This window comes from Typopeltis vanoorti, chromosome 4 (assembly GCF_054136105.1).
Source record: "Typopeltis vanoorti isolate ZY-2024b chromosome 4, IOZ_Tvanoo_1.0, whole genome shotgun sequence".
NCBI lineage: Eukaryota > Metazoa > Arthropoda > Arachnida > Uropygi > Thelyphonidae > Typopeltis > Typopeltis vanoorti.
The window spans coordinates 59,185,588-59,210,875 of NC_143552.1; the positions used below are offsets into that span (position 1 = coordinate 59,185,588).

Here is a 25,288-nt window from a genome sequence, read left to right on the forward strand (position 1 = left end):
GTTCAGGTTTCGGTGGGTTTTTTTCTCCCTGCGGTTTTCCGTGTGGTGGGCCGTAGCTTTGAGGCGACGGAGTCAAGTGGGAGTCATTCAGCAGAGGTAATGTGGTCAAGATAGTGGCTTGTCCAAGCATAGCCATCCATGCGACGGGACAAACAGCATACGTCGAAACTTCATGTAGCTCCAGCCATACCCTTCTGCTAGACAGATTCTTGGACATAAGGTAAAGAAGTGATCCATTGATTGAAATCACCAAGAAGTCAAGGCAAGGAACAACAGCTTGATGAATAGGGTGATGACCTGAAAGAAACCTACAAGAAGACACGATGAAAAGTATCTCCTAATGAATTTGTCTGGTTGGTAACGTAAAGCTTTAATTCTTAGGCCAGAGTGAGCTATAGTCCTGTAGACGATCAATAAGATGGATGGATGGTTGGTTGGTGTGTGTGTGTGTGTGTGTGTGTGTGTGGAGTGACTGATCTTCAGAGAGTTCAGGTCTCCAGAAAAGCAAATGACAGGACTACATGACAAGGCCTGGCATGGCACATCACTGAGCACTGGAGTGACCATACAGCATCTGTAGATGCCTAGTAAACATATAAATAGATAATAGGTCGTCTATGTTCACATTATTAATGTTGACTTATTAATGTTATTTTTGTGTATGAATTTTATCTGATTTTTTTTTCTCCCTTTAATACAGATTTGGTCGCAAAACAATACTGATGATTTCAGGCCTGCTTTATTTGCTAGTAACAGTCAGCACAGCTTTCACAACAAATCCTTCTCTTTTTGGATTTTTGAGATTTTTTACTGCATTTAGTGTAATTGGCTTATTCCAAACTGGATTCACCTTTGGTGAGTTTTTATTATTTATCCAAGTTTCATTCTAATTTTGTTGCATACACTTTATTTGTTTTGCTATAAATTCAAGCAACATTTATTTATGGAAAGATATACTGTTATTGTGATGCTAGGTTAGAAAATTATACTTTCTTGATAAGGGCATTTGCCATCTCTGTTTATTTATTTATTTTTAGTAGTGTCATATGTGAAAGGCTTGGTATGTTACCACTCTTTAAACGTTAGGTTGGAAAATATTTTGAAAATATTAACATTTTCCAAAAATGACTTGGCAGTTGTTTACATTAAATGTAAAAAAAAGCATATGGTGTGAAGACCCATAATATTAAAGAATGTGAGATTGTTAAGTCTCTGCACATTTCAACTGAATGAGTACACAATATCCTAACCCAAGAATTGGGTATGTCAAAGTTGTCTGCAAAGTTGGAGATTGGTGCAGTGTTTGATACTGGAACAAACTCATGTACAGAACAAAACATTGTCAAATTTTGAAAGTGTTTGGAATGTTTTATGAAAAATGCATCCAATTGTTTGAGGAGAGTTTTTGTTACTGATGAGATTTAAATTCATTACCACAAATCATAAATGAAAGAACAGTCAAAACAGTGGTAACATCCTGAATATCCACCTTTGAAGAAGTTAGAGGCAGTTTCATCCCATTGGACAGTTAAAACAGTTGCATAGAAAAAAAAATGCAACTGTTAAAGTTAAAAAACAAAACAAACAAACAAAAAAAAAAGTGCTCTTTCATCATATCTGATGAAATCTGATGTGTAAGCAGATATGATATGATAAGCAGATATGATGTGTAAGCAGATATCTGTTTGCTTACACATCTGCAATTGCACTGGCCAAGCTTTAATAACTTGGCTTCAGATTTTTGCTTGAGTATTCTAAAATAATGGAGAAGGTCATCAACTGTTATATTCTTCATTACTCAGAAACTTACCAATTAATCAGTTACATCCTATGATTACATTACTCTAGATCCATAGCAGATAACCATTCTTACATCGCATAGCCATGAAATGTTTTGAGAAATGTATACTGTTGTACTTGATATTTCTAATGCATTTGATATAGTATGGATTGGGAGCTGCAAGGCAAATGATTCTGTTATGGTCTACTGATACACCTAGTTCAGAAGATCATATCTCTTTTTTACAGGATAACTTCTCTCTTATGGTCTACTCTCCACCTTTTGTAATTGGGTAGCTAGTTTTCTCTTTCATTATTTGCTGCATGAAATTTTTTTACTAATAATAAAGACATATAAAGAAAAAAACTGGGATAAAAATAGAAGAAAGAGAGCAGGATATAATAGAGTAAGGTGCTTCAGAGTTCTGTTGTATCACCTACTCTCTTTCTTCTATACATAAATGATATTCTTTCACTGTCCTCAAAAACTGTCTGTAGTTTTGCTGATGATGATATTATCTATAGAGTCTCCACTGCTCATTCAGTTTTGATGATGCCCTTTGGATAGAAAGTCCTGGTCCGAATCTTGTCTAGGATGTGAAGAACATTTATCAACATTTCTCTTCCTTGCTTGAAAAAGAGGAAATGTTAGCTGGTCTCATATAATGGTTGCAGAATTTTTCATCCTGCAGAATGGGTAGACTGGTCAGAAGAACACACACACACACACACACACACACACACACACACACACACACACACACACACACACACACACACACAACTGATAGCTATAATATGCTATGCAGATGTAACATTGATCATGCTATCAGAGCATTGATTTCAAAGAAGCCAAGTTGCATGGACATAATAGATCATTGAGCCTAATAAGCAATGGAAAATGGGATGGAAGTGTATACGACAAACCTGTAGTACTCAAACTTTCAGATCATCTACAACCAGTGCGATAAACACTGATATATGAGGAGGAAGATGGAAAGTTCTGATAAACACCTAGAATAAAAATTATATTAAAACAACTGATATAACCACAAGAAAGAACATACTAGTAGCAGAGTTATGAAGGTAACATCTGTTCTTTCTTGTGGTTATATCAGTTGCTTTAATATGATTTTTTTCTATGTGTGGAAAGGCTTATTTGTTTGCTATACATATTACTTTATTTTTAATGGTATTGATGAGAACACAAGACTTAGAAGAAAATATTTACTTTTTATTAATTTATTGTTGATATTTCACTGGTGTTATATCCAGCATCTTCAGAGCACAAAAATAGTTTGTCACAATCTGGTATAACAATGGGACTAGTTTGAAACTAGTCCCATTGTTGTTGTTCCTCATACTGTCATAAACTGTTTTTGTGCTCTGAAGATGCTGGTTATCATACCAGTGAAATATAATCAATAAGTTAATAAAAAGTAATTATTTTCTTATAAGTCTGCGTTCTCATCAGTACTGTTAAAATAAAGTAACATTTTTGTTCTAGGTGTTTATCAGAACCCCCCCCCTTCCTCGGACATACTGTTCTCCAGTAAGCTGATAGCTACGTGATCATCAGCAGTGCTAAAAGTCCGTTTTTTTTCCCCCTCGCAAAATAGATCTTCATTCACTTTCCTTACTGATGCACCTAGATCAAAAGGACATCTCTTTCCTAGGGATGACATGTATCTTTAGCACTTACTGGCACATTCAGATCCGTATTTTCCTCAGCATCCAAAATAATTTGGTATCCTTTTCCACCAACAATTTCACTTTATACATAACTCTTTGTTAATCTAAATCTGCCCAAGCATTAGAATGCTGTCCTCACACTTGGGATGGTGGGCCAAAAATCATCCTAACAATTCTGGATGCTTTCCAAAAGAGGGTAGTTTGGCTAATTAGTAATCCTTCTTTTTCTCACGGAACATTTTCCAGTCACTGTCTTACTAGGATCAATGCTGGATGGGTTCTACAGAAAATAGTGAGAGATCAGGGGAGAACAAGAGGTCATCCCTGGAAGCCGTATAAGGAGGGTGTGAGTAGGGGAGTGAGAAGCAGGTTTTTTTTCATGCAGAATTATGAATGATTGGAATGCCTTGCTTGAGAGTGTGGTGTCTGCAGAGAATTTGAGTGTGTTTAAAGCACGGTATGATGAGCTGTGTGTTTGATAAAAGGACCTCGTAGATGAGTCTTTGATTCCATGGGGTCTTGGGTAATAATAACAATAATATGCTGTTTCTGTTTTGTGCATTTTCTACACATACTTCCATGAATGGTGTTCCACAGAATTGGATCCATCATTCCTTTATTTCTGCTAAGCCTATAGTAACATAAGCAGCACTTTCTCAGTAGTCAGTTACAGTTTTAACTGCTCATTCCCTGAGCCTGCTCCCCTCCCCCCTCTCTTTCATTTGATACTTGAATTTATTAAATCATGTATTTAATGTTTAAATATAAAGTAAGGAACAAATCATTTTTGTAAGCCTTATCAAGTATTTCAGTTACATATTTGGGAACACCATAAAACTTTTTTTTTTTTAATTATCTTTATTTCATGTGACTAGCAATTTTGTTAGCAATACATGGACTCTTTGCGAGTTTATATATCAGACATAGAACTAATGACAAATATGATGTAAACTATATTTGATTATACTCACAATAAAGTTTATAGATGTTCAATGTGCCCCCTTCGGCCGCATGGATAGCATCAAGGTGATAGCTGAATTCGTCTCACGTTCTCCTCTGATACACGTGGTCTGCCCGAGCTTTTTCCCCATACACAGACAACCTGTTTGCTCAAATTGATAATTCCAATGACAAATGCTCTTCCTGTTTAATGTTGAAACGATGACGAAATGCACGCTGCACCTCAGTCGGCAACTCGGTTTTAATGAGCTCATGAATGCAAAAAAATTTTTGTGCTGCATAGTAGCCATTTTGCTCGCAACTGTGCTGCTGCATGGCTGTGCACTAGACAAGCACTCTAGCAGTAATATTTCAAACTTTAGGACCTCCTCTTTCAAATGTTATGCATATCGTTCACATATGATGTATAGTTCAGGAAATATAGCCATACGAAATTGAGTCCATCTTTTTGAATCACCCTGTATAATAACAGTACAACATTTTATAGAATTTCATTGAAAGCGAAATTATATCATTAACGACTATTACCATTTTGTTCACTCCTATCTATGATGTCACTAGTGGTGTGTGTGTGCGTGCGTGCATGCAAGAATCCCTCACTTTACATGGTTTCTGATAAATACATCAGAAATGATGTATAGTTCAGGAAATATAGCCATACGAAATTGAGTCCATCTTTTTGAATCACCCTGTATAATAACAGTACAACATTTTATAGAATTTCATTGAAAGCAAAATTATATCATTAACGACTATTACCATTTTGTTCACTCCTATCTATGATGTCACTAGTGGTGTGTGCGTGCGTGCGTGCAAGAATCCCTCACTTTACATGGTTTCTGATAAATACACTTTTCAAATTAACATTGTTAATAGATTGACTGATGCCACAATTTATTTACCATGAGTTAAAAGTTCACTTTATTCACTTAACACGGAGAAAATGAGTTTTCCAGAGAGTTGCTTTATAATTTCATAAGCAGTTTCAGCTCTAGTTACTGTGCCAACAGAGTGAACTATATATACACATGTGATCACAGTTAACATTGGAGTTCAGGCCACCATTAAATAAGCATGTGTTGACTAATTCTCTACTGCCATATATAAATATTTTTATATTAAAAATAATCCTCCAACATTAACTATGGATAAAATGAATAATGATATTAGTGCTAATAATTTTTTAAAGAAGTGAAAAGTTATTGCATGGGTCAATTAAGGGTTAAAGCTGGTTAACTGGGAATAGACCTCCACATTACCTTTTAAGTTTACAGTTATGCACATAATCGATTAGAGCTTCTGACCTAATGTCCTGTTGCATCCCATTAGTAGGTGTCTACTAACAAGATGCAGCATCCCGTTAGTAGGTATCTAACCAGAGACTAGTACAATTGAGAAATGGGATGGCAATTTCAGATTTTGCCAACCAAATTATATTCTTATTAGCTTAAATGAAAAAAAATGATGGTACAACGTGATATAATTTGCTGCTAGATGAGATATTATCCAGTTAAAAAGGACCTTGCATTTCGTCAGGAAACCAGAGCAAATAGCAAAAAGTCAGCTGCTGGAACAAACCCCTACTCAACATCCAAAGAGTTCATAATTAGCACCATCAATGTAGGAAGCAACAATGGAAAAGAAAAAGTGGAATTAGCAGAAGAATTTAATAAGTACCACATCAATATAATAGGTTACTGAAACAAACAAGGCAAAAATAGGTGAGATTCATCTGAGCAATAAATACTGGATATTATATTCAGGCAATATTGATCATGGAAAAGAAGTAGCTGTATTATTCAATGCTAAATTTGAGAAAAATCTTTTTGAATGAGAGGCAATATCACATAATGTTGACAAATATCAGAATGGGAAATTGGTCAATAAGACTTATTTGTGCCTGTTTTCCCACAGAAAGTTGTACTAAAGAAGGAGGAATATTTCAAGGCATGAAGAAAACATCTGACACAAAGAAATGGAAAAGTTTGTTCTTGTTGGAGATCTAAACAAACATAGTGGGAAATGATTTCATACATACAGAATTTTTTTTTTTTTTTTTTTTTTTGTAAAATTTGGATAAAAGACCAAAGCTAATAATAATGGTAAGTACCTGCTGGATTTCTGTTCAGAACACAAACTAGTCAGTAGTACTAATACCATGTTACATTATAAAAATGTGTACGAATTAACTTGGAAAGAAGACACACACAAAAAAGGCTCATTGTTGATGGTTCATTCTTCACCCTGGTTCAAGACACAAGAGTGAGTATAGTGAGGATTTGAAATATGAAGTGATCATCATTTAGTTTTGAGCAGGATAAAATTGAATATTCTGTTGAAAAGAAAAGTGTGTAAGAAAGATTTAAAAAGAAAGGTTAAACAGCTTTCAGAAGTGAACTGTAGACTCAAATACACAAATATTATTCAAGAAAAAATGAGTGTTTGAAAACAAGAACCAAACATTGGTGATTCAGTGGCAGACTGAAGTAAACATTTACTGATTCAGCCAGTTCAGTTAGACATATAAGGTTGTCAGCAAGGATAGGAAAATCAGGATTCCATGGCGGATTGAGGAAACTAAAGAGGCAGTCAAGGAAAAGAAGGAAAAAATGTATTAAAAGTTCCTGCTAAGTAAGTCACATTGTGCTCTGAAAAAAATATAAGAAAGTGGAGCATTGTATGAAACTAGTTAAACAAAAGTCATGGGAAGCTTTGGTAAGACCATAGAAAATAAATATCAGAAATGTTGTAAAATATTCTGGAAGCTATTGAAAATGCTTAGAAAAAAATGGGGCAATGCTATAAAAGTAATCAGAGATGATAAAGGACATGAAAATTTGAAGTTGCTCCTAATGTCTAGAGTAATTTCTTTTAAAAAATTGTTAAATGAAACAAGCATTGACAGCACTGTGATAGAAAACATTCAAGTGGAATGCAGTTCAAGAGCATATCAATACTTGAAATTAAAAATCTGAAATGTGGAAAGGCAGCTGAAGTAGATGATATTTGACCAGGAACGTTCAAATATGGAGATATAAAAGTTTTGCGGCTATGCTGCATAATTCAGAGGGCTTGGTCAGAAGGTCAAATTCCAGATGATTGGAGTAGAGATCTCATAGTTTCTATCTATATATATAAAAGCGAATAAAGCTAAATAGTAGAATTACAGTGGAATTTCTACTAAGTGTCCCAGGCAAGATTTCTACAAATTGAGTAGAGGATAAAAAATTGTAGAATAGGAACTTGGAGAGGAACAAGGCTGGAATCAGGCCAGATAGAGGTTGTGAAGAATAGATTTTTCACTTTACAACAAATAGTTGAGAAAACATGGGAATTTAAGAAGAATCTGTACTTAAGTTTTATAGATCCGGAAAAGATATATGACTAAGTGCTGAGGAAAAAGCTTTTCAAAATGCTACAATTATATGGGATAAATTAAGTTGTAACTCAATAGTTATAATTGAAGAAAATACAGGAAGATAGTTTGATGTAAAATCAGGTCTGAGACAAGGGCACAAGCTATCTCAACTTTTATTCATTATCTATATGTATTGCATTATGAAAGAAAGTGACATTAAACCTAATATTAGAATCAGAGATATCAGCCTTTGCTTTATGCAAATAATGTTGTACTCCTAAACAAATCCAGTACATGTCTCCAGAATTCTCTAACTAAATTGAATAACAGATCAACGAATTTGGCATGAAAATTAGCAATAAAGAGATTAAAACTATGAAAATAAGCAGGAACATTATCAACATTATCAGACCTTACTGGAGTCAAGAGACTCATCCCAGGAGGTCTTTCTCACTCACTCACTCACACATACACACACACCCACCTCCTCTGAAATATCCCAACCAATTTTGTACTCTGCATCCCATCTTAGCTTTCAAAAATTTACAATGTTGCAGTTTTCTACATTGAACTGACATCCTCACACCTTTAACTATTCATCTACTTTATTCAAGTATTTTTGCAAGCTACCACATTCGTTCTACTCATAGTCCTCTCATGCACTATAATAAACTGCTGATACCTGTCAGACAGCCAGTCTCAATCCAGTGTGCTAATCTACTATCCAACCTCATCTGTTCCAATTTAATTACCTGCTTGTCTATCAAAGACCTTTGCAAACAACTGTACATTATGATTCAAGCCCTTCTCAATGTCATTTACATAAAAATTGAGCAACAATGGACCTAAATGGTGTGGTAGAGCAATATCTCAAAAGAGGAAAGTCAATAGTGGTGCGTACAAACATACCAAACTGCTGATACCTGTCAGACAGCCAGTCTCAATCCAGTGTGCTAATCAACCATCCAACATCTGTTCCAATTTAATTACCAGCTTGTCATGTGGCAATCTATCATAGACCTTTGCAAAATCTCTACGTAATACTGTGTATGCATCCTCCTTGTCCAATGAATTTGTTACCTTGTTATAATAAGTAAGCAGATTGCTAAAACACAAAGTTAATTCTGCTGCTATCGATCCAATTCTAAATCCTGGTCTTCACCAGCCTTGCTAACACCTTGACCACAACAAATGGCTTGGCCTATAATTCAAACCCTTAGCCTTATCACCCCTGTTATGCTTTATAAAGCTGAACAGTTTTGCCCTTTTTTCGTTCTTTTGGAACTTGGGATAAGTGTCCCAGGTAAGATTTGTTAACAACAGCTAACAATAAAGCTGTTGTTAACTTGTAACATTCTCTCAAAGCGTGGTGATGTACCGTCAAGTCTTATGGCCTTATTGACATCAAACTTACCCAATTCCTCATGTTCCCCCCCCTACTCACTCAACATCAATGGTTCTTTCTCCTGCTCTCATATTTTTAATGTGGAACTATAATATGGATTATGGATTTTTCCAACTGAAGGCAAGTTAGCCGATCCCATATAGAGGTAGCAGGGATCCCCCCCCCCTGGATACTCGAGGTTTTTCATTCCACATACAGACAAATCGACTGTGAGTACACATGCAGTTTACAGACAAAAAATAATACTAGTGGTGGTGGTGGGCAGCAGATGGCATTGGTGTAGATGATGATAGTATTAGATTCTGTGTAGTTGATGGATTAAAGAATGGTGGAGATGGAGAGTTGTAGAGTAGAGTGCCCTCCCTTGGAGCTATCACGTAATAATAATTATGCTACATTCAAAACGATCGAATACTTTAATGAATTGCTCATTTAATAGCTCTGCTATATCCTCCTCAGTGGTATTTATTTATTTTATTTAGCATATGGCAATCTACATGCAGTTTTAAAGGTACATAAGTCAAAATAAATATGTAAAAAGTGACAAACAATTAGAATAAAACAAAGACACTTATGCTTTCAACAAACAAAATACTTATATAAGTTAAGATCAAGTTGTCTGATCCAGTCTATAACAGGTGTGTGTATGCACGAAGTGCACTCAATAGAAATGTGGTGGATTGATTGATTCGGGTGCCCTCAGTCACACACTGGTGAGGTAATTTTTCCCCACTTGCACATCTTCTCTGTTTCTAGTTCTTATTTTTCCAGCTGTGTTTTCAGTATGGTTCTTATATGATAAGGTGTGATCAAGTGCAACTCCTAGGTATTTAGGATATTTGTTATGGTGTAAAACTGAATTTCCAAATCGGATGTTCAGCTCGTCGTGTGCCAGTTTAATGCTGAGATGGAATGGTGACACTTCAGTTTTACTTTGGCTTGGTTGCAGTCTCCATTTTTTAAAGTAGGTATGCATAGCAGCAAGGTCATTTGTGAGAGTTTCCTCTGTCTTTCTTAGTTCTCTATTTCTGGTGGCTAACGCTATGTCATCCGCATAGCAGAATTTTCTAGATACTGTATCTGGCTGGTCAGCTATGTATAGGTTAAATAAGAGAGGGGGGCCAGTACTGAGCCTTGTGGTAGGCCGTGGTTGAGTTTCTTCTAATTACTGACATTTTCTCCAAGGACAACATGGAAATATCTATTGCTGAGCATATTATTAACTTATCCACAGTGGTTATAATTTGCCATTATCACTGACCAACATCATAATCTTTCCATAATCATTCTTCCTTCTACTGGCTATATCTTGAAAAAACTTCCTTGGATTTCTTTTAGCTTCATTTGCCCTTTGTACTCACCATGATTATTACCACTCATCTTGTGCTCCTCTACAATGCCTTTTTCTTCCAGATTGCATGCTTCACCTCTTCAGTCACCCATTTTACACATACCTTATTTAATTACCTGGTAATATGGAATGCGGTGAGAAGGAAGTGTATAGGGAAATTCTTCATTCCATTCCATTCGCTGCAAGCCACCTTCTGAATTTGTCCTAATCTCTCACTTATAGTTCCACATATAATCCTTTCTCACAAGAGTCCTGATATGCCTGCCACCACCAAAGTGATCACTTCATGGTCCCTTTCACCAACTGGAGGAAGATTTGACACCTTATTTAGAGTAATATCCTCTGATGAGATAATCAAATCCAAAAGCCTCAATCTTCATGTACCTTGTGTTACAGACTACCTAAGATAATTGTTCCTCAGGGAAAAAAAAAAGAAAAAAAAAAAAACACCTCAAGAAATTCATTATTCCTGGTTCCATATGCTGTCTTTTTCTTCTGGTCTACATATTCTAGCCATAAATTACCATTACAATTTGAACGGCACATCAATCTTTAATCTATCAACAAATCATTTACAACTTTCAGCATATACAAACCACATGTATAACATGCACATAGCAGCACTCAATCTTCAAAAATGTCTCTCTTTTGCATTCACATACTCCCAAAGTCTATCAGGCCACATCTTGATGAGACGGCACGCACAACATCCAGTGGAAATGCTGCCGCTGCTTGCCTCAAATCCACCTTCAGGCTGGCAATGCTGAAGTGTCATTTCTTGTAGGCTACTCTCTCTCTCTCAAGCTCTGACCACAATTTGAAGTCCAATGGATTCTGATTGGGACTTCAGATGGCCAATAAGATGGTGATATGCGGTCAGGTGCATTCGTCTTCAATCGTTGTGTGGTCCACGTCTTGTGTGCAGGAGCTGAGTCCTGTTGTTAGGTTCACTGCCTACTGTGAACAAGATATTGTTAAGGGACCATACCACAGTTTCCAGCACGATGTCTTGATACACTTTGGCAGAAGTTTTGACCCCTTTCTTGCAGAAATGCATCTGTGGATATCCTCCAGTACATCACCCTCCCCACCCACCCCCACACACCGAACCATCACTGACATGGGATGATGACCTCTGAATCCTGAGTGCTATGGCACTTTTTGTGTGCCCATCTAGGGCATATACTCAATCATTATGGCAATACATTGAGCTCATACACAAGAGGTTGGCTGATCAACCTATAGTACATTAGTACTGTACATGGGTAGTGGGTTGGAAAAGGTGGAACTTGTTTACATTTGATTTAAAACACTGTATATTGTATTCTTTGGGAAACACATCAGAGGGAAGACTGTTCCACAATACAGCAGTAGCAAGGATGGAGGAGGAGGAAAAGAAATTTGTTCTGTGGGTTTCAAGGTACACTGTCAAGGAATGTTGAGCAGCAGCTACATGTGTTCCAATGAGCTTAGTACTACATTGGAGAATTATTGATGCTGTTTGAGATGAACATTTGATGTGGAAATATTTATAGAATACACATATTGCAGAAATCAATCGTCTGTGCAAATTGGTAAGAGTGAGTTGATAAGAGATGGGTCATTAATAAGTCTAATGCTCTCCTTTGTATTGAGTCAAGCATTTTGAGGGAGCTGTTAGGGGCCCTCACTTTAAATGTGAGGGCGATATTCAATAGCTGGGTGGATTTGTGATTTGTATAAGGTTAGCAGATGTTCAGAGATGAAGTAATGTCTTGAGTGAAAGAGAAATCCTAGTTTTTTTAGAAGCTGAGGATACAATGGTTGTGATGTGCTTATGCCACGAGAGGCTTGATGTCAAGGTAATTCCAAGAAAAGAAATCTCATCTTGTCTGGAAATTTGGGTGTTGTCGAAAATAATACTTGGAGAAAATGGTTCTTTTTTGTGAGAAATAAGACAGAACTGGGTTTTACAAGAATTGAAATTCAGTAGATTATCTGAAACCCAATTGGCAGATGACTTGGAGATCAGAATTGAGGGAAGCAGTGGTTGATGTCCTGTAGGTTGAGGGTGAATTGTGTAGAGTAAGGTTTATCAAATGAAAGGAAGGAGTGCAATTTGCTGTCATCTGCAAAACTGTATATTGGGTTGGAGGTCAACTGAAATAGGTCATTAATATGTAGCAGGAAGAGGGTTGGTGAGAGGATAGAAACTTTTATAACCCCAGCATTAGTTGAATGGTGAGAGAATATGGAACTTTCTATCATCACACAGTGTGCGTCCAGACAGAATGCTGGCAATCCAACTGCAGAAGTCCTGATACAGTCCAAATGATAGGAGTTTGCTTAGTAAGCTTTTATGTCAGACATGGTCAAAAGCTTTAGAGATATCAAGTGCAACCACTTCAGATTCACCAAATTTCTCCATGGCATTTGCCTAGAGATGGTTGATATATGAGAGTAGATCTCCTGTTGATCAGCAGCGATGGAATCCATATTGGTGGTCGCTTAATAGCTGGGTGCCTTCAAGGTAGTGTAGGAGTTGAGAATTTATGGTTTTCTCCATCACTTTAGATAGGACTGAGGTGAGTGAAGTGGGGTGGTAGTTAGATGGCAGTGATTTGTCACCCATTCTTAGGAATGGGTTGAATATAGGTCAATTTCCAGGCTATGGGATAGTTACCAGTGTAGTAAGAGAGTATGTACAGATGGAATAAGATAGGAATCAGTTCTGGTGCACAGACCTTCAGGACAATTGGAGGAATGCCATCAGGGTCAGGAGACTTTTTTGTGTTTAATTTAGACAATAGGTTTCTGATCTCTTTCTGGCAAAATGAGATCTGGGGTATTGTATGTTGGGCAGTTGGAATGATTGGGGAGCATTTGCCATTGTCAGTTATGCATGCATTGGAGGCAAAGTGTGAAGCCAGGAGATTAACTTTTTCTGTGGGTGATCCATCAGTATTCCCACCCCATCATACTGATGGGGTGGGAATAGTGTTGGGCAAAAGTTATGACCAACTAACTGCTTTGGCAAGAGACCAAAAGGCACGGCTTCTCTTTGGGCTGCAAGTTTCCTTCCTTTTTGTCTGTTCAAATTCTGTTTTGGAAGCATTGATAATTTTTTTTTTTTTGCGTCTATTGTGTGCTTCGGTACATGCATTGAAGGAGGATGGAGTTCTTGATTTGAACCAGTTGTGGTTTGCTTGATTTTTCATTTGTACAGCCTTGGCACATCTTTTGGAGAACCAAGGTTTAGTTAGGGGGTGGCAGTTTGGAGAAGCGTGGGGGAATGTATGTCAGTCAAATTCATTGTTATGTGGGAGTGGCTGTGTAAGCGTAGTTGCATGAGGGGAGGAGATTAGCACTAGATTATGGTCAGAATTATCCAATGGGGACTCTGTGTTTTTAGAAGGGTTATTGACATTAAAATCTAGGAGGATGATTTCACTGTTGGGAAAGTGGAACTGGAAAAAATCAATTTTTAAGGAGAGGAAATTAAAGAGCTCATAATGGTTGGTGGCATTAGGGGAGCAATAGAGAAAGCAGATGAATTTGACTGAGTGGGGAAGGGATATTTTCAACCAAAGGTCAGAGTTGGGCGATTCTTGGTTGGGTGCTCTCTACAAGGTATGTCAGAGCGGATATATGTGCAGATATCACCCTTGGGTAGAAAGGAATTAAGGAGTATGTAGTTTGGAAGGTTGAGATGAATAGATGCTTGAGGAGGTAAGATTTAAGTTTCTACCAAAAAAAGTAGATGGAGTTTGGTAGACTGGAGATGGTAATGGACACTATTAAGGTTGCAGTTGAGGCCATGGTGGGGGCATATATTTGACCACAAGGGTCTTACACATTTCCTATGCAGTGCCTGCAGTCTGATCTCCATGGTGGCATCACTTGATTTTTGCACTAATTTAGTTTATTTATAGTCTATGATCCAATTGTTTTCTCCATTTTGTTTTATTTTTGTTGTAGTTGTTTTTGAAGATGATGAGTTTGTTCTCTCTTGGCAAATATTAAGTCAGGTTGAGCATGTATGCACAGTTGGGCGCAAGTGTTCTCGAACTTGTTGTTAATCACTGTTATTAATTTAGATGTGCTTGTTGGCATGTCACACGTCACTTTTACAAGGCATGGAAAGTTTGTTTGTTTGTTCCTTTCTTTTTTTTATGGGTCCAAAAAGATGGCCCCTAATGACATTTTTAGAATCAAAGTTACATTTATCTGCTAATTTGCTGATGTCTTCTTTTAGTGATTTACCCTTTTCCTTTGAAAAGTTCAAAATAACGGCATTGCATGTTTTGTTTTTTGACCTCCATCCAGTCAAGTACTATTGACGTGATTAGGTCACAGAGTTCATTCGCAGGCAAGAGTGAACTTGCGTTGTGGTGCTGATCATCAATTATTTCAAGCCCAGCTCCAGTGCTTGCATTTTGGAGGAAAAAGTTTCATTCATAGTATTGAGGTGCTGTTTGAGGTTTTCAGGAACTCTTTTACACAAGGGAGGCACAGCTAACAGAAAAAGGGCTGGTTGTGGTTGATAAATCGCTTGTGCACCAATTCATCTCTTTTTACACAGGAACCATGTAGCCAGTGGCAACAGAATTTGCACAATATACTGGTTTTTTTTTTTTTTTTGGTTGATATCAATTTTACAGCTGTGGCACTTTGTATTATTGTTAGGTTTGTCGGCAAAGGACAGCACTGCGCTGGTGAGACACGAGATACTCTTTTATCATTGGCTTTTGTTACTGCCATCTTTGCTTCGCAAGTAGGCATAGTGGGCACTTTCACATGGCTGATTTTTAACTGGAAGGATAACTTATTTAACGTACTGTAAGTACTTACAGGTTGTGCAGAAGTAATCTGTTCCTTAGTACTTGATGTTAAGATTTCCGTTTAATGATTAATTTGAATGAAAAACACTTACAATAATGATGAAATTCGGGAGCACAAGCTTAGTTTTTTATTCACAGGTGCTGTTGTTCACATACTGCTGGAGAAGTGCTTTTGATTTTATCATGCACTTCTGTATACGTTGTGGTGAGAACATAGCCTCTCTCACCTCCAGGTCATCATTTAGTACAAGTGATATTGTTCTCTGCAAAACGTTCATCTCTCACAACATCCCTTTCTGAGATCTCCCAGAGGATGCATACCTTCACAGCCCTCACAAGCTGTTGCATCCTAATGTAGCGTGGTTAACCTGTTCTTTGGCAGTCAGATACATCTTCTGTATTGTAATAGTTAATAGTGCAGTACAAATACGTCCTGCCGATTCCAAGTATTTTTAGTGTGTTGAAAATAACAGGTGGATGCATTCCAAACTTATGAAGTGCTATTAAAGTTACACATTTCTTGTAATCTCCCCACTGTATGTTAACCTGTACAGCTGAACAACTCTCTCTCTCTGTTGATAAACACACAGGTCTTGGCTGTGCACATTGCCACTAATAGAACCGAACTCAGACAATTCTGTGGGTAGTGTGGGTGTATGCGGAAGTTATAACAGTATTTATGGCAAGACTGTGTACGTTACTCTAATTGAAATTGCCCATAATTATCATCCTTTTCTTATTAGCCAGACCAATTTGCCTAAACATTTCCTTCTCACTGCATTCCATATTATCAGGTCTATAGCAACACTCTACTATACAGTTCATCTTGTCCACCTCCACTTCACACCATACTACTTCAAAACCATTCTCACTACTTTGCTCCTTGCACTCAACCTTAGATGAGCACAGCTCCTCTACTATCATCAGCCCCCCCCCTCCTCTCTTTCTATATCCCTCCATCTCAATTCTTGTCAAAATGTCATTGTTATCCAATCATGTTTCACTTATTCCAAAAATTTTGGGCAAATGGACTCTGTCAACAGTACAGTTTCATTCCCCTTGTTTTGAATACAGGTAACCCTCGTATAACACAGTTGTTAGTTTCCATAGAAATGCTGCGTTATATAAATCACGTTATGCGAGACTCTGATCACAATAGGGTTATGTTCTGAAATTGTTTTTTTTTTTTAATTATATAAACAACAGCGACATACCCAACAAAAATATATCTTTATTTAATTCAGGTAATTCATGTAAGTTAAGAAAACATAAACTATGAAACAAATACATAGTATAAACTTATAAAAATTACAAATTGCACGTAAACTTCATTGCATATAATGCATAAATGTTTTAGGCAAAATAAAATAAAGTGCATATTTTAACTGTCATCACTGTCTTCAAAACTACCATTTCGTAGATGTTCTTTATTTATGAGTAGCCGGACGTCGTCATCACTTGAAATCTTTTGGACATCATTTGTAGAATTCTCATTGCATACTTCGGCTGGTTTAATTATCAAGAAGTCAGTAATAAGACCTTGCTTACCACTATGCTGCAATTTTTTTATTAAATACATAATATGGAGCTAAACAAATATCCAATTGTCTCGTGAAATTTCCAGTGCTCTCCATTGAGTGATCATTATCCATAAAATAACTTCCTAACTTTCTTGCCAAGTCCAATCCTTCTGCTGATTTCTTTAAACTGAATTCTTTAACAGAGTAATCACAATCAGAATCTTTGGAAGAACTTTCCTTGCCATTTGGTTCGACGTCATCTATTAACTGTACCAGTTCCTCCTTATTTAAATCTATTTCCACATCGATTAATTCACTAATTTCATTTTCAACTATATTGCAAAAACTCGCTAAGTGGCCATTACTATAAAAATAAATTTTTACATAAAAAAAAAAGCATTACATATTGTATGTAACTCACCAGAAAATAAAGTGCTCAACTTTGAGATTAACACACTTATAATTTTTAATGCGCTTTCCTGGCAGAAAAACGAAGACAATTTCCAACAATAAACACGTTATATGGTAAACAATTGAATACATGCATGCTAAGGGTATTTCCCCTAATATAAATTCGCTACATATAACTATATGTGCGATACTGGGAGATGCAAATTTAATGAAGATAAAATTTGATTTTTAAGTCGTGTGGTGAAAAATATATGAAAAGATAAAGGGTTACTACAATTTGTAGACCATGTTATATCAAAACTGTGTTGTATAAGTACCGCATTGAACAATGGTTACTACAATTTGTAGACCGCGTTATATCGAAACCGTGTTGTATAAGTACTGCGTTATATGAGGATTACGTGTACTTCTGTCATTCAGAAACATACACACTAGTTTATTTCTGTTTCTAAAACAAGTCCCACTGACCATACTCAGATATGACTCCTTCCTGCCATTCCTGTCTGTCATCACTGATGTTACACCTTTCTCCAGACGTATGTGTTAGTCCCCACATCCTTGACTATCTTAATCCTTTCTCGTAGTTCACACATCCATTCCTGAAATTATCATCTGACACTACTCACACAGTGTCTCACTATCCACCCTGACCTCCCTTGTTTCCTTCTCTCATTCTCTTCACTCATGAACATAGAAAACTTTGAAACATTAGAAATACTGGAAAATAGAAAACTTAAACTGCATTCTCAATGGACATCAAGTAAGATATTTCAGCCAAAACACTTAACTAGCAATATACAAAACAATGTTCAAAACGTTTTTAGTTATGGATCAGGGAACTGAGTTAGAAATGCAACGCTTCATTAAAAACTAGAGATATGAAAGTTCGGAGAAAGATTTAGGGAGTGAGTAGATGGCATCAATAGATGAACCATATGAAAAATGAGAATATATGAAAGAAAGTTTACATTGTTAGCATTCAGGAATGTGAGCATAGCTAATAGTCAGTTAAGCAGATTGAGAGAGCAAGACATTAGCAAACTTTTTTTTTCCTACAAGGATGTCAGAAAAGATCTAGATGAAGAATAAAAGATGATTTATGTGGATTAATACAAATAAATTCCTTAGAAGACCAAAATATAACATCTGATAATATTTGGAGTCCTAACAGATTAGATATTAATTTGGAGGAAAATTGTGGCCAATAAGAAGTTATAAATTAAAGATGCTAAGAAATTATATACTGTACGCCCACAGATGCGAGACCTTTGACACTTTTTCACATGTCAGAAGAAGGAGAATCCATTCCAATAATAGGGTAATCAGTGTGTTTCGTGCTTATTATTATACGTCAGAAAATTAGCTTTTCTTTTATGAAAATTCTGGTTCTTAAAGTGGTAACTATTTTGCTTATTCAACAGTTGAAAAATTTACATATAAAGCACGTGATTTCGCATGTTTGTGACCAATTCGTACATCCTTTATTTCTTTTTCCCCTTCAGCATGAATTGGCTATTCTTGGCATATTGGTAGCCTCAGTTCTATGAAGGGACATACAATACAGCAATCCCTCGATTAATGCGTTCTTTAAAACAGGCACATTAATCGAAAATGTACTAATCGAATATAATCTATGGGAAAATGTACAATTCGTTTCAGATTTCTTTTTTGACCCTTAATTTTTATTTATAAAAGAATTAGGGTATCAGGGCCTAGTTAAAGGAAAACCATGAAGCTGAAAGACGATAAAACATATTCACAATATAAATTTATTATTCTGCTTCTTAACAAAGAATTGAGCTAACGTAGTTTGGTGGGCATTCTGTTTCTTTTTTTTTCATACAACTGACGGTATGGCCCTATTGCCTCTTCTGCAAATTTTACTGGTTTTCTCTTCACCAGGGTCAGTCTCTAAGCATTTCTGTTAAAAACTTCGATTGTACGAAAACTATTTTCAAATTGTTTCTGTGAAATGAAACCTCTTTGGGCTTGTCAGTGATTAAATTTTCTTCATATTCTTCAGGATTCTTCCTGCTGTGCATCTAAATTTAGCAGGTCGGTATCACTCAACTTCTCAGAATGAGATTTAATTAACTTAGATTCATTTGAATCTAATGTGCTTCCAAACAGCTCGCATGTTGCTAGCAGTAATTTCATTCGACTTTGCGACTTTAAAACCAGACTGAGATTTCTCTGATTTGGCTAGAAAAGCATTGGAAGGCATTCACTTCCAAAAAAAGGCTGGTTTCATCGACATTAAATATTTGTTGATCACAATAGTCCCCTTCTTACACAATTTTCTTCAAAATCTCTGGATATCTCCTTATTTGCACTTGCAGCTTCGCCTGTGATTAGAACATTATGTAGGCTATTTCTCTTTTTGAAACGCTCAAATCACCCAGCACTAATGTGGAATTCTCCTTCTTTTCCATCACTGATAACTCTTTCTTTCCAGGTTGCAAAGAGACAATCCTTTTGATTTAATAAGGCCAGTCAATAGCGGGATTCGTTTTTGGTTAAAATCTTCGATCCATGTAAAAAGAAGTCTCTCTAATTCAATTATTATAATACTTTAATTTCGAGTGCTTGCATGATGAACTTGAGGCAGCCTTACCTTTCTCTTTGTATTCAGCAGTTGATTCACCCATTTTTGTGTTCTTGTCCTATCTTTGCTATGAACTCGCCTTGTTCATTTTTCTTTGTTTCAAGTTCTTCTTCCAATCAGATTACTTTTCGAATAACTTTCATACTTCTGTTTTTTGCTCACTAATTCTTTTACTCATGATTAAAGGTTAGGAAAATAATTTAAAATAAAAAAGTATGGAAAACAATTACACGAGATATGATCAGCAAAATGCTATCTAAAGCAGATGACATAAATTTTAGCAGTAAATTAGGACATACCGTACACGGAAGTAGCATAGTATGCCATTAAAAAATAACTCTGTAAATGTTTCAAATCAGTAACTAAATTATTTCATCATGGTGAGTGATTTTTTAAATTGTTAGCCATAAAAAATGTATAGATCGAAAATTTTTAAAATCTGTAACGTTTATTTTTAAGATGTATATAGGCACAGTAATTGAATTTGGGTATAAAAAAAAATGACGCACTAATCGGGGCATGCATTAATCGAGGGATTGCTGTACTTGCTTTCATTCTTTATCTAAGTGTAATTAAACAAATTTTGCACATGAAGTCACTTCACAACTGGGCTACTTGTATATAGAGGCTACTGACTTCACATCAGTTGCCTTAGTATCCCATACTGCAATGCAGATTTCCTTGTCTCATCAGTGGTAGCCAGACCCAGAAGTTATACCAAGGTTGAAGTAATGCAAAAGTCATATTTCCATATACAAGTAGCCAAAAGGTGTTACACCTTTTATTAAAATACTCTGGATTCCAGATAGATGTTTAATTTTTTTTCACTTGGTTATACTATAAAGTAAAGATGCCAAGAAATTATATACTTTGTTTCATCCTTTATCCAAGTGTAAGTAAAGATATGTGCATTGCATCATGGGATACCAAGGCAATTAATGTGAAGTCATTAGCATCTATATACAAGTAGCCCATTCGTGAAGTGACTTCACATGCAAACTTTGTTTGCTTACACTTGGATAAAGGGTGAAACCAAGTATATAGTTTCTTGGAATCTTTAATTTATAGTATAACCAATTGAAAAAACTTGCAACATCTATCTCTGATCCAGAGTATTTTAGTAATAAGATGTGACACCTTTTGGCTACTTGTATATATAAATATGATTTTTTCATTACTTCAACCTTGGTATCACTTCTGGTTTTCTCTCTCTTCCATTGATGTGCTTTTGTGCTGAAGTGGTTGCTTTCCTGGAGATTTGAGTAGCCCTGCTCAGTGGTTGGGTGAGCCTGCCATTGGGCAGAGCCACCACTGAGAGTTTTTCTTGCTAGTTGGGTGAGCCTGTCACTGAGTTGAACCACCACTGAGTTAAATGATGTTTTGGGTTACTCATTGTTGGGTGATCTGAGGGATCGTGCAAGTTTTTTGGAGAGGTATCCCTGCACTTATACATATCTCAATAAAGATTGAAACTGCTCTGTGGGTGGTAGCCCCCTCCAATTATGCATAGCATTGTACATGCCATAAGGATATGTGCATTGCATTATGGGATACTAAGGCAATTGATGTGAAGTCATTACCCTCTGTATACACGTAGCCCAGTCGTGAAGTGACTTCATGCGGCAACTTTGCTCGCTTACACTTGGATAAAGGATGAAACCAAGAATATAATTTCTTAGCATCTTTAATATTATTATTATTATTATGATACCCCTCCAGGGAGTCCAAAGACTCATCGAGGGAGAGTGTGCCAACTGCATCGAACGATTGATCCCTTCCAACTACTAACTGCATTCAAACTTGATTAACTTTTTGCTGAGCGATTAGTACAAGAGACTCTACCAATCGACCAACCTTTGCTGGCATATATAATATAACCAAGCAGGGGCGAATGCTGGTCTTTAAATCTACGCTTGCTTTTGTTATCATTCAGGGAGTGAGAGGTGTGATTGAAGTCTGATTAGCAGAATAATGAATTACTGATCATTTAAAACTATATATTTAGAAATTTATGTACATTTAATCATACAAATCCAACATTTATTTTATAAATGATATTCTATCTTTTTCAATTTAGCTACTTGGATACAAATTCTACCCTACAGTTTTTCTTTATGAACTGGTCAATAACATCGTCATAAAAAGTTGGTTATAACTTAATTTTCCCAAGCAACACGCACACTTATAAAGGCTGGCTGAAGCTCACTGGCTAGAGCTACTTTGACTATGTAGCTATGTGTTTAAGGCGACTTTTATCAAGCGGAAATGGCTATGCACTTGCATGAAATCACAGTGCTGCAGCGAGGATCTGGAAGCTCCTACAACTGAGCAAGCCAAAGTAGCTTTGACTAGACGAGCAAGCATCAACCTTCGATACACAACACAAAGTTCAATTATTGCCGCGCAAGCTTAAGACATCTTCTGTCTACAAAAATAAAAGCCTAAATGGAATGCTTATAAATGCATGCATTTATTAACAAATAAATATTACTTCTTTCTCAATTAATGAGCTTGCACAGCAAGCATGGAGAATTTGCCCCTGTAACCAAGTGAAAAATACTTTCGACAATAAGAAATTGTTTCTACTTGATAATTTTTACATCATTACTGTCATAATATTCTATATCTTCCCCTCCATAGTTATGTATTAGGAATTTGATACATGTGTTACTCAAGAGCACAAACTTGAATTAATCGTTTGAAGCCTGAAACTTTAAAACAATAACTTGAATGTCGATCAAGGGTAGGTAGTTTGCAGAGAGAGGGATGGAGATAGATGCACTGAAAGAAGTAGAATGTATTAGGAACAACTTGAAGTATGAAAGAAGAGATTAAATGACTAGAAACAACAATGCAAAGTGAATTAAAGTAGGAGTGAGAGAGAGAGTTATGGGAATGATGGAAGGGGGAGAGAATAGGAGAACCAGTGAAAGAGAGGGAATGAGAGAAAGGCAAAACATTGCAAGAACTAAGGATGAAGAGATGGCAGTTAAGAGGAGACCAAAGGAAGAAAGTGTTTGAGGATCAGAGAGCATGGCGCACAAGATAGAATGCCAGAGGAGTATTTGCATGGAGCAGTGATAGACAGTGTGGCTATGGCAATTAAACAAGGTTAAAAAAATAAATGAGATGATGTGATGGTGAGCACAAATGACTTGAGAGGCAGTGTGAATCTGTGGCAAGAGATCTGAGGTTCATGCTAGAGGTTGTATGGATAAAGACTGAAAGAAAAGAGGGTGAGCTAGTTTCCCAGGTATGATAATGTAGAGCTTCAGTAATCAATAGTATGATAGTCAGAATGCGTTGAAAGAGAAGCTTGGATTATGTGGATGCTTGGAGGACATTTGAGAACAGAAAGGAATTGTATGTGAGAGATTGCTTGCATTTGAACCAAGAGGGATGTAGGCATCTAGAGAGAATGTTGTTCTTTGAACAAGTTGATCTGTTGATGCAGGGAAACTGGTACAGGAAGTGGAATCTTTTGGTGATAGTTGCTTGAGAATAGGGAATACATGGTGTAATTGCAAAATTCAGTGGAATCTAGAGGGAATAATGATATGTATGAAAATAGGAACAGTGACATTGCACTTTGAGCACAATTATTAGGATAGATCCATTCCTTGGCCATTGAGATCACTTGACTCTGCATTACTCAATAGTGTCAAGTGATCTCAGTATGGTCTCTGTATTCTCTGATATTGTGAGTGGGTGGGTAGGTGGAAACAAACTGAATACTGTGAACACAACTGGCACACGTAATTATTATTATTACATGACGCCTCTAGGGAGTCCGAAGACTCATCAAGGAAGGGCACTTACTCTACAGCTTTCTGTCTCCACCACTCAATCCACCAAGAACAAGCTCTAACTACCATCATTTACACCATCTACCGTCCTCCACAACCACCACTAGTATTTTCACAGACAATCGCAAACATCCATGCCCACAGCGTGATTCAAACCTGCAGCCTTTTGGCTGGAGAGCTGATATGCTAACTGCTCAGCCAACCAGGCAGGCAACTTAGTAATACTTAGTGTTTGTGATGTTGAACCATGACAGACTTCACATGGCATACTCACTATGATTTTTGTGAATATCACTCTTAAGTTGCATTCTGCAATAAAAAGTAATAATGCTTCAAAGTTTTTTTTTGTGTGTAGACAACTTGTATATCATATTATGTTTATATTTAGCCTAGAACTGCATAAAGCTGGAAAAAGAGTGTGTTTTAATAACCGCATTCCTGGACTAGGAATGCGGTTATTAAAAGTTCTGTTTTTAGTGGGATAATGGATACTAGTTTCAGTGTTCACAGTGTCGGGTGACATTTTGGGTTGAAGCAGTCATGAAGTGGAAAGCCCTGCAAATGCAGGGTCTCCCAAAACAGCTTCTGGCAGAAAGCATCGTTTTGCATTCCATAATAGAAAAGAAATCTAAGCTACAAATAAAGGAACAACAGGCAGTGGAACAGTAGGCCTCCTTATTTTGTACACCCAAGAGTTAAGTGGTTGTTTCATTTCCAACCTCTGAAACTCAGAGGAATGAAATTGAAGAAATGAAAACAGCATTCTTTGGTCAGCTCCAAGTTAATAACAGTAAACAAACCAATTTTGAAATGAGGCTAGTTTAGAAACAAACTTATTTATTACATGCAATTTGAGCACAGTTATTAGCTATATTTAATTTTATGAACTCTAATGAATATTATTTGTATACAGTGTTAATATTTTTTGACTGTGTACCAATGCTTTCGAATATGAAGTAAAAATTTTTTCATCATCATGCATATCAAGGATTTAGGCCTAGCATGGCCTGTTCTGGCCTTAGAAGTCATCGTTGAATCGTTTAAAAGGACATCCTGGTTTTCTTTTTCCTAATGGCTTGTACTTTAAGGCTTGTTTTGGTAATCTTTCTGTTTTCATTCTTTGAACGTGTTCCATCCATTTATGTTTATATTTTTTAATTTTTTTCTATTATTGGTTCTTGGTTTAATTCTTTCATAATATCTTCGTTTCTTTTGTGATCAAATAGGATATACTTTGCAGTTTTTCTCATAAACTTCATTTCTGCTGCTGTTAATCTTTGTTTGTCTTTTTGTTTTATTGTCCAGATTTCACTTCCATACATTAAGACTGGTAGGGCTAATGTATTGTATACTTTTAGCCTGGTTTGTTTTTGAACTAGGTTTGGTTTAAATATAGAGTTAATTACACCTGTTATTTTTAAATATATTGCAATTTTTATGTGTATATCTTTTTCATTTTCTTATGTGATCATACATCCTAGGTAGTTAAAGGAATTCACCTGTTCTAAGATCTTGTTATCTATTACTATTTTAGTTCTTGCTGGATCTTGTCCTTTAAAGGCCATAGTTTTGATTTTTCTG

The 25,288-nt window shown here is 36.3% G+C and overlaps 1 protein-coding gene across 2 annotated transcripts in view; it reads left to right on the forward strand.

Moving 5' to 3' along the window:
* Positions 1 to 25,288, forward strand: part of LOC150107347 (organic cation transporter protein-like) — a 287,152-nt gene that overhangs the window by 69,154 nt on the left and 192,710 nt on the right. For both annotated transcript variants that reach the window (XM_090391214.1, XM_090391215.1), the window contains exon 4: positions 701 to 855. In XM_090391214.1, coding sequence (XP_090247340.1) covers positions 701 to 855 — 155 coding nt within the window. The remainder of the gene's footprint in view (positions 1 to 700; positions 856 to 25,288) is intronic.